Consider the following 9501-nt stretch of genomic DNA (forward strand, 5'->3'; position numbering starts at 1 on the left):
CCAGAACTTAATCCATCATTTTACAAAAACCCTTTACTCCAAAATCTATTTCTACCCTTGAAATTCAATACCATCAAACATCGTTTTCTTAAAGCATTTCTCTCCCAAAACGTCACAAAAATCTCACTAAAAGACACGAAGAAAACTCATTTTCATAATTGTTTCAACAAATCCGAAGATGAGTATCTGTATTGTGAAGGCATCAAGGTGGATGACATTATGGAATTTGAAAAATATTTTTTTTATTTGTACAGTAAGCCCCAAATTACTAGAAATGTTGAGGCATATAAGGATGCATTGGAAGGGTTAACATCTATTATTGGTTATGCTATTAAAGCCAACAACAATTTGAAGATTTTGGAACATTTGAGTTTGTTGGGTTGTGGTGTTATGCTTGTTAATGGAAATGAGCTAAAACTGGCTATTCATGCTGGATTTGATCCCACAAGGTTGAGTGTGTGTTGGTGAGAGTTTATAAAATTTGATTTTGAGTCTTGTGTTTATTTGGGTGACGTTTATCAAAGGTGATTTTGGATTGATTTTATAAAATTGGTTAAGGCCTTGTTTGGATTAAAGTGTTTAAGTATACACCATTTCTATACTTAAAGAAAGATAATATAAAGTTAAACTATTTTAATGTAAATTAAAAAAAAAATATTTTTATATGCTATCGTCAGAAACTTATATAGAAAAAGAACTTATATAGAAAATTAAAAAATATTTATAAATGCTATTGTCAAGAACTTATATAGAAAAAGAACTTACATAGAAAATAAGTTGAATATGCCATAAGTTTCTTCAAATAGTTTCACAAATATTTATATCGGTAGATAAGTTCAATTAAGCTATTTCAGATATGTGCGAACTATAAAAATGATTTTGAATGGAATTGGTGTGTTAAATTGATTCAAATGAATTGAGTAATGGTTGAATATTTTTATTCTAAAAGCAAGTTCGAAGTTTGGTGTAAACCTTTTAGTTTGAAAATCAAGTTTGGAACCCGCGTGACTTTAGTTAAGTAATATTTCAAACAATATTGCTTGGTTAAGATAAATTTTACTATTTTAGAGCTTGAAGAAACATTTTCTCCGTAGAAAATTTCACAATCAAAAAAATATTTTAAGACTCAATTTCAAGTAAAAAAATAATATTGGTGAGGTCAAATATGTGTTCTTATTTTTATCGGAGAGTAAAATTTAGTTTAGTTGTTTAAGAACTGCTTAAATACTAAATGGCAATTTGGATCCACAAAAAGTAAATTAAGCGATCAATGGAGTTATTCTCTATTGAAAATATTTTTAGATAAGTGATTTACGGTAGACCAATACTTAAAATTATTTAAAATTAGAATTAAAATGATGAGATACGTTATCTTATGAAATTAGAAGTTCATTATGATCATCACTGATAGTTTCATATAGAGTAATGTTATTGGAATACAAAATTTGACACAAATACAAATAAAACATGATCATCACTGTATTTTATATCGTAATGTATCTATGTCATATTTTGTGTCAAGTTTTATGTTTCAATAACATTTCTCTATCATATAATATATTGGGGTTGCAATTTTGTGACTTAATAATTTGATATTGGTTGTATTTATGGCCCGATTGATGGACATAATAAAAGACAAGATAAAAGTAAGTTATCATATCATGTCTGAATCAAAGGTTTGCTAAACTAATAGGATATGATAAATTTATTTAAAACTCAATCATATTTTATCTTTTTAGTTGAAATTTATATACAAAATATGAGTTGAGAACAAATAAAATAAGAATAGTAGTTTACTCAATTACTTTTATAAAATATAATTTAAAACATTATATTGAAACATAATAAAATATAAATATAAATATAAAAAAATTAATAGAATTTAATATTAAACATAAAAAGGAAATATTAATAATTAATTTAAAAAAATATTTATGATTTTATCTCCGGAGTAGTTTTTTTCTTTTATATAATTTAATAAATTAGTAATCAAAATTATTAAATATGAAAATCATTTAAAAATTGAAATTAAATATAATTTATTTACAAGGGTAGTTTTATCATTTACATATAATATATATCATATAATCTTTATTTAAATTATCTAACAAATAAAATATGATTATTTATTTACTCGTGAATTTTTTATAAAAATAAATAAATTGTTTATTTAGTAGTGCCATTTAAATATGAGTTAAGCAATAAATAAAATAAGAACAGTAATTTACTCAATTGCTCTTATAAAATATAATTTAAAATATAAAATTGAAACATAATAAAAATTAAATATAAAAGAAGTTCTAAAATATAAAAAATTAAAACTAAATATAAATATAAAAAAAATTAATAGAATTTGATAGTAAACATAAAAATATAATATTAATAATTAATTTAAAAAATATTTATGATTTTATCACAAGAGTATTTTTTATTTTTATATAATTTAATAAATTAGTATTTAAAATTATAAAATATAAAAATCAATTAAAAATTTAAATTTAATATAATTTATTTACAAGGATAGTTTTGTTATTTATATATAATATTTATCATATCTTTATTTAGATTATCTAACAAATAAAATATAATTATTTGGTTACTCGTGATTTTTTTTATAAAAAATTTAATTATTTATTTAGTAGTGTCAATGAATATTATTGAATATAAAATTATTTCTATTACTTTATTAATATTTTAGTATTTTTTTTGTTATTTTATAATCTTTAAAAATATAATAAGTCAATTTGAAAAAAGAAATATTATGTAATTATTCACGGTAAAAATTATTATTTAAATATAATATATATTTTATTATGTCATAATAAAATGTGTATCATATCATATTTTTTATCTTATCTTACATATCAAATGGACTCTTAGTGAATCAAATTCACGTTAATTTTTGTTTTTTCATTATTTCACAACTTATCTATTTCAATATAAACAAGAAGGAATTAGATTTTAGAAAAAGATAAATTATTCATCATAAAATCCCTTTTTCTCCATTTTTATTCCTACTTTACTTAATATTCTCCGTCTATTTTTTAAGATTTAATACCGAGTCAAGTTTAATTCAAATTATATTACAATAGAAAAATATTATTTTATTTCTATTAGATTGAAATGTAAAAACAGCCATATATGTCCAGTCCTTTGGAAATAGAACCACTTGAATTGTTGTAGAGATGAAGGCTATGATTGAAACCTTCAATGTATCCATTTCCTTGAACTTTAAGCCCTTTGTTAAAACTGTATGCATATTTAGATCATAACGTTTCAATTTATATTTGTCTAATTACTTTAAACATGCCCAGTGCAGGTACATGCTGCTTTTGACCGTCTTAGTTTTCACTTTGGTTTGGATGCATGAGATCAGATGCCCAATAAACAATACAGAGACATAACTTGTGAAAAAGTAGAGAATTGGATGGCAATAACTTGTAACATGCAGAATTATCTATTGTTTCTTCTTGTTGTATGGAGGGAGGCAATTCAAAATACATGGAGTTTACAGAAGAAAAAGGTATGGTGGAGGTGGAGATTGCTGTAACTAATAATTAAAAGCTGACAACTTTGCCTCTCATCCAAAGTATAAATTCAGATAATATACATGCATTATTTATATGGAGGAGTTATCATTTCTTTAGTTGCAGGGAAATTAAAAGAATTAATAGTTGTATACTCAATTCTAACATTGATTTAAAGGCAATATCAATTTTAAAGTAATAAACCTGTTAGATAAAATATAAAAATCATTGGCATGTCTCTACAGAAGAGTATCAAAGATTTTGAGGTTTCTTTTCTAAGATTAAAAATGACTAGCTTATTTACTCATTTACTTCTTAACTATTTTAATTTCAGATAAGAATTGATTACATGTAAGAAGTACAAGCTCGGAATTAAATAATTTAAATTACCAACCAAACTAACTACATAAAAATACAAAGAACATTGCTCTATGAAGATTCAACTAAATCCATACCACCTATTTTATAATGAATCCAGAGGTGAAGATATCTCTATGAAGATTTAGCTAAATCCATACCACCTATTTTGAAATCAACGGTGAAGATATCTCCCAAAGTATTTCTCAGGAAAAAATGTGTATACCTTTGAAGCCAGACAGATTTACCAATCTAGAAATGTTGTTGCCAAAAAGTTCTACACAATTATCTTCGTAGTTGCCTCTGCATATACAAATACCAGCTGCATTAAAACCATTCCCTTCGAAAAAATATATATGCATGTATGATAGATCAAAACATTTTTGTCTTTCAACATTTAAAAAACTAATTATATTGAATTTTTATCAATAATAGAAAAAATGAGTAGGCCGGTAAAAATGTATCAAAAGATTTAAGGAAATCACCATGTCATCACAAGTAAAAACAAAGTTTAATAACTTTACACTTACGTTGTAATAAGCAAGTTTTATATAGACATTTAATCATAATATACCATCTTCTCCGTAGAACCCATTTTGACATAACAAGACAATGAAATATGATTGAACATATTTGTAAAACATATTTACACTGTCGAATTATAGTTAATAAATTTTAACAAAATATGTGTATCAAACAAGTAAATGTATAGATTTTTTAGCACGTGAAACATTTCTATGAGTATATCGAATAAACATACTCTTGGGGCATTGTGGGCAACTTGCGGCCGTCTATCAGGAGCTCGCTCTGGGTCTGGGATCAACTCTGAACTATCATGCTTGTAGAATGCTTGTAAAGCTCTTCCAATAAATGGGCGAACAATGTTCACTTCCATTGCAGATAAATTTTTTATCTGCAATATACCAAGAATTATGATGTAAATTGTCAGCATAGGAATAAAGATATATGTACCAAAGACCAAAGACATGTATTTTCCAGCAAGATTTTCTCTCCCTCAAAGTGTTGTCAATCGCAAAATGTAGAAAATAGTGGTTAGTTTGATTCCTGCTACACTAGAGCCTCAACTTAACAACAATTTGTACTAAATCTTATATAGCAGAATATTAGTAGTTTGTCCCAATTCCACAACATTATAGTGCTATTATTTGACAACACTACTCTCACACCAAAACAACTAAAAACTGGAAAAATAACTTTAAAATGGTAGATGCATTTGCATCCACTTCATCATGCCAATATAAAAAGTGAAAGTCTAAGCGAACCATTATCCCATCTATGTCCACTATATTTCAAACAAATTTTGGAGATAATTACGAGCCTCTCTAAGTAGAATGCAAACTTTGTCATCAATTCTAACACATAGTGGCACTTTAGTTAGAGCTGAAATTGTCTTGTTTGGTGGCTTGCATTCAGTTCAACCTGTCCTAATATGAAAGAGATATGGAGCATAAATCTAAAACATTCAAAATCTAAAATTTTTCATAGAGGCAGAACATTGGTTGTGTAAAATACTGTAAGTAGATCAAAATAAAATCCTAATATAAAAAATAAAATTACACTTCACAATCAGAGTTGCACTCTAGACTTTTACGACCATTGTACCACTGAAAAAACTAGAGAAATTACCTTCACAGCTATTGTACGACCATTGAATCCCTCCAAGTCAGTTTCAACTTTATGAAACCTTACATCTCTGATGTCCTCAATTAGAGACCTCACCTTCACAAGAGAAATAAGCTAAGTGTCAGAAGAAAATCCTGCAGCATATTTCTGGTAAGTCAAACTTCTTTTAACTCACCATGTATGCATCGGGGATGTTGTCACGTGCACTAAAAATAAAAATAGTATAATTAGTTAGTTAGTTAATATAGTAAAGTAATAGTATCTAACAGAATAAGACATTATTTGTCTCTAAACTTACTGGTCAAAAAGAAGTCTTGAGATTTCTACATAATGAAATGGCAAATGTTCCGACATCTCTTGAGAGTCTCGCTCTACCTCCAACACTTGAGTCAACTTCTCTAGTCACAAACAAATGTGTTGGATTGGAGTAACGTTAAGTCCTAACATCCAGTTATTACTTTTACCAACAAATTTTAAACCGGAAAAAGATCAAAACAGCACTATTGTCCACATGTAAACCACCAACCAAAGAACAGGAAAATTTTAAAGAGCAAGTTGATTAATCATGTAAGCAAAAACAAGCAATATAAAAACAAATAGTTCTAAACAATAAAACAGCAAATTGTTGAATACCTAAGCACAAATCAGAATTCAACACAAGCTAGTGTTGTCAATCCGGAAAATAGCAATTTGTTCAAATTCTGCCACACTAAAGTGTCATAGCACTGCTATAGCCGCTAATTGACAACACTTTCAAGTTTGTACTAAATCACATTTTGCAAAACTATAGTCTTTGTTAAAATACCACTATGCTATAGTGTCGCTATTTGACAACACTGACGTAAGCTTGCAGTTGAAGGGCATTGAGTAAAAAAAATAACATAAAAATTGTTGGAACAAAAATGAAAATCACAACCACATTCTTCAAATATCCTTCCTCTATATTTCTATCCTTTATTCTCATATATATCGCAATTGAGCACCTCTAGTATATGGCCTTGTCCACCAACTAAAACATTGGCATTGTTAGATCAGGGCAACTCAACCACGTTTGTCCGCAATTTTCCACAGAATTAAAGATCGCAATGTAACAAAAACCGCACTTGAAAACCATTTTGGGGATAAAAAACAAGAAAGAAAGCTCACCAACAGTCATCCATTGGGGAGGGCAAATGGAACACTTGCCTCTCTTCTTGAGAGCAATGGCCAACCAAAGCGGTACTTGAGTAACAATTTGTGGCGTAAATGGGCCAAAATCTCCCTGTCGTTGTCATTAATGATAAAACAAATCAATATAGTGCAAAACTGTATGCAAAAAGAAAGAATGTAGAGGCGTTTGAGACTTACAGAGATGAGACAGAGTGGATCCATTTTGAGATTTGGCACGATGTCCACAATCTCGTCCTCAGCGATGAACTCAAGCTAATTTTTTGACAAACAAAACAAAGCCCTAATATATATTAATAATTTTAAAAAACAATGTGCATAATATAATATTCATTTAATTCATTCATACCTCCTCTGCTGAAAACAGTGAGAGCTCATGGTCCGATTGCCCAGCCATCTCTAATTTTCAACTTTGAACTCAACAAATGGATACAATTCACAGTTTTACTTCAAACCTAGTGAGAGTTGAAAAAAACATATTGATTAAATAAAAAATAAAGAGATATTATAAGGAAACAAACACAGAAATCAAAATTGCAAAGATTAACTTTATAATCATAATATTAGGGTGGACAATCGGTCGGTTACTGTCGGGTTCGACATGAAATCGTTGATCTGAATAAGACCCGAAGAGGAAGAAAATAGATTTGCAAGTGAGTCGATAATAATAATTGCGTTCGGATTGATGAGTCAGAATTCTTGCTTGTCGATTTTAATAGGGTGAGATACAAAGACAAGCCTTTTATTTTAGCGTCGCAAGCTCAACAAGTATTTTATGTCACTAATCATGTTGATGATAAATGGTATGTTGTCCTATCGACCAATAAAATAAGTGATGATAACAATAATGATGAAGATGTTGGTAATGATTTTTTATTTGCAACATCACAACCACATGAAATTGATTCAACTGATGATGGTTTATATCTTAGAGATGATCATGATCAGGGAATTTGGATTAATCCATCGTTTCGTATCGTTAATGGACAAACAAATGTGAATCCCACCAGGAAAAGAAGAAGGACATCTTCATGTATATGTTTAATTGTTTTATATAAGCCATGTAATCTAAATTGAGTTCATGTAATTTAATTGTTTGAACATGTTTAATTGTTTTATATAAGCAGCCATGTATTTGATTTTCTGCTTATATTTAGTTTGATCTTAGTGTTTTATACTAAGTTCATGTAATTTAATATAAACTAGTAATTTACATGAACATAACTGAATATAAACTAGTAATTTACATGAATTGAACTGAATATAAAAGGCGTTGTAAAAAGGCTTTTAAAAAAACAGTCATATAACATAAGAAAACAAATAGGTCTTTTACAACGCTTATTCTACAAGCGCTGTAAAAGAGCCTTTTAAAAATAAAATAAGAAGGCCTTTTAGAGCGCTTATTTGAAAAAGCGTTGTAAAAGGCTTTTAAAAAAACAGTCATATAACATAAGAAAACAAATAGGTCTTTTACAACGCTTATTCTACAAGCGCTGTAAAAGAGCCTTTTAAAAATAAAATAAGAAGGCATTTTATAGCGCTTATTTGAAAAAGCGCCGTAAAAGGCTTTTAAAAAAACAGTCATATAACAAAAGAAAACAAAAAGGTCTTTTACAGCGCTTATTCTACAAGCGCTGTAAAATAGCCTTTTAAAAATAAAATAAGAAGGCCTTTTAGAGCGCTTATTTGAAAAAGCGTTGTAAAAGGCTTTTAAAAAAACAGTCATATAACAAAAGAAAACAAAAAGGTCTTTTACAACGCTAATTCTACAAGCGATGTAAAAGAGCCTTTTAAAAATAAAATAAGGAGACCTTTTTGAGCGCTTATTTGAAAAAAGCGATGTAAAAGGCTTAGGTCTTTTAGAGTGCTTTTCCAACAAGCGCTGTAAAAGGCTTCTAAAAAAGCGCTGTAATAGGGTTTTATATATAACAGTAAACCGCTTCAGTTTCCTCTTCATTACGTAAACTTCACTATCATCTCCTCTTCATCGTTCTTCTCTTCCTTTGTGAACCCTATCATCTCTTCCATTACGAACCATATTTCCACGATCATCTCTTTCATTTCGAACCATATTTCCATTCGCGATCATCTCTCCCATTACACACCATATCTTTTCATTGAAATACGTAACCCTCATTACGTATCTCCTACGAACCCTACGTATTTCTTCTCACTATTTAGGTATTGATGTTATTAATTTTTTGTTATCACTAAAATGCATGTTGAACTTATATTGATACGTACTTAGACTACTGCATGTTGAACTTGTTGAAGTTATACTGAACTGCATGTTGAACTTGTTGAAGTTATACTGAACTGCATATTGAACTTGTTGTAGATAAATAGATTCTAACAAGGCTTTGGATTGTCAAAATGAGGAAGTTGTCAACACCAAGAATTACAAAAATGAAGTCAAATATGGTGCAACCATAATGCAAAAGGTCATAAAAGCAAGGAGCAGTGGGATAAAATTTGAGGTATACTATACTCTGTTTGCTGTTTATTTTTTATCTTTTTTGAAAGCATGTACTTACTATATGAGTTTATTAGGTTGGATGGAATGAGAGTGGTCAACCAGTTGACCCCAACAGCTCCATGTTTGTAAGTTACATTGGGGCTATTATTCGTCAGAATATCCCCATTACAATTGATGATTGGAGAGATAAGGCGTTGAAAGATGCGAAAGATATACTGTGGAATGATATACAAGTAACTTTTTTGATCCACTCTTTTGTCATTTATAATTTTTTCCATTGAAATACTTTACTCAAACTATATCTTTATTTCGTTTGCAGACTGCTTTTTT

General features: G+C 28.6%; 1 protein-coding gene across 2 annotated transcripts; it reads right to left on the bottom strand.

The window, feature by feature from the left end:
- Positions 1-3784: 3784 nt before the first annotated feature.
- LOC101502711 (DNA replication complex GINS protein PSF2-like) lies at positions 3785-7262 on the bottom strand. 2 transcript variants are annotated; one of them, XM_027336528.2, is made up of 9 exons: positions 7244-7262; positions 7045-7150; positions 6876-6950; positions 6675-6789; positions 5827-5926; positions 5704-5734; positions 5532-5624; positions 4645-4797; positions 3785-4187 (listed from the first exon to the last, which is right to left on the bottom strand). In XM_027336528.2, exons 2-9 carry the CDS (start codon positions 7090-7092, stop codon positions 4170-4172), a joined length of 633 nt encoding a protein of 210 aa, XP_027192329.1. In that variant the 5' UTR covers positions 7093-7150; positions 7244-7262; the 3' UTR covers positions 3785-4169. The 2 variants fall into 2 exon arrangements, with proteins under 2 accessions (XP_027192329.1, XP_004511127.1); XM_004511070.4 differs by lacking the exon at positions 7244-7262 and having other exon boundaries at positions 7045-7192.
- Positions 7263-9501: the final 2239 nt, after the last annotated feature.

Source organism: Cicer arietinum, chromosome 7 (assembly GCF_000331145.2).
Source record: "Cicer arietinum cultivar CDC Frontier isolate Library 1 chromosome 7, Cicar.CDCFrontier_v2.0, whole genome shotgun sequence".
Taxonomy (NCBI): Eukaryota; Viridiplantae; Streptophyta; class Magnoliopsida; order Fabales; family Fabaceae; genus Cicer; species Cicer arietinum.

Excerpts from the sequence above, each read along its gene's own strand:
- LOC101502711 (XM_027336528.2), bottom strand. The coding sequence starts at position 7,092 with ATGGCTGGGCAATCGGACCATGAGCTCTCACTGTTTTCAGCAGAGGAG. Across the intron at positions 6,790-6,875 it reads ATCCACTCTGTCTCATCTCT|GGAGATTTTGGCCCATTTAC; the intron begins GTAAGTCTCAAA and ends TGACAACGACAG. Across the intron at positions 5,927-6,674 it reads TCCCCAATGGATGACTGTTG|AGAAGTTGACTCAAGTGTTG; the intron begins GTGAGCTTTCTT and ends GTTTGTGACTAG.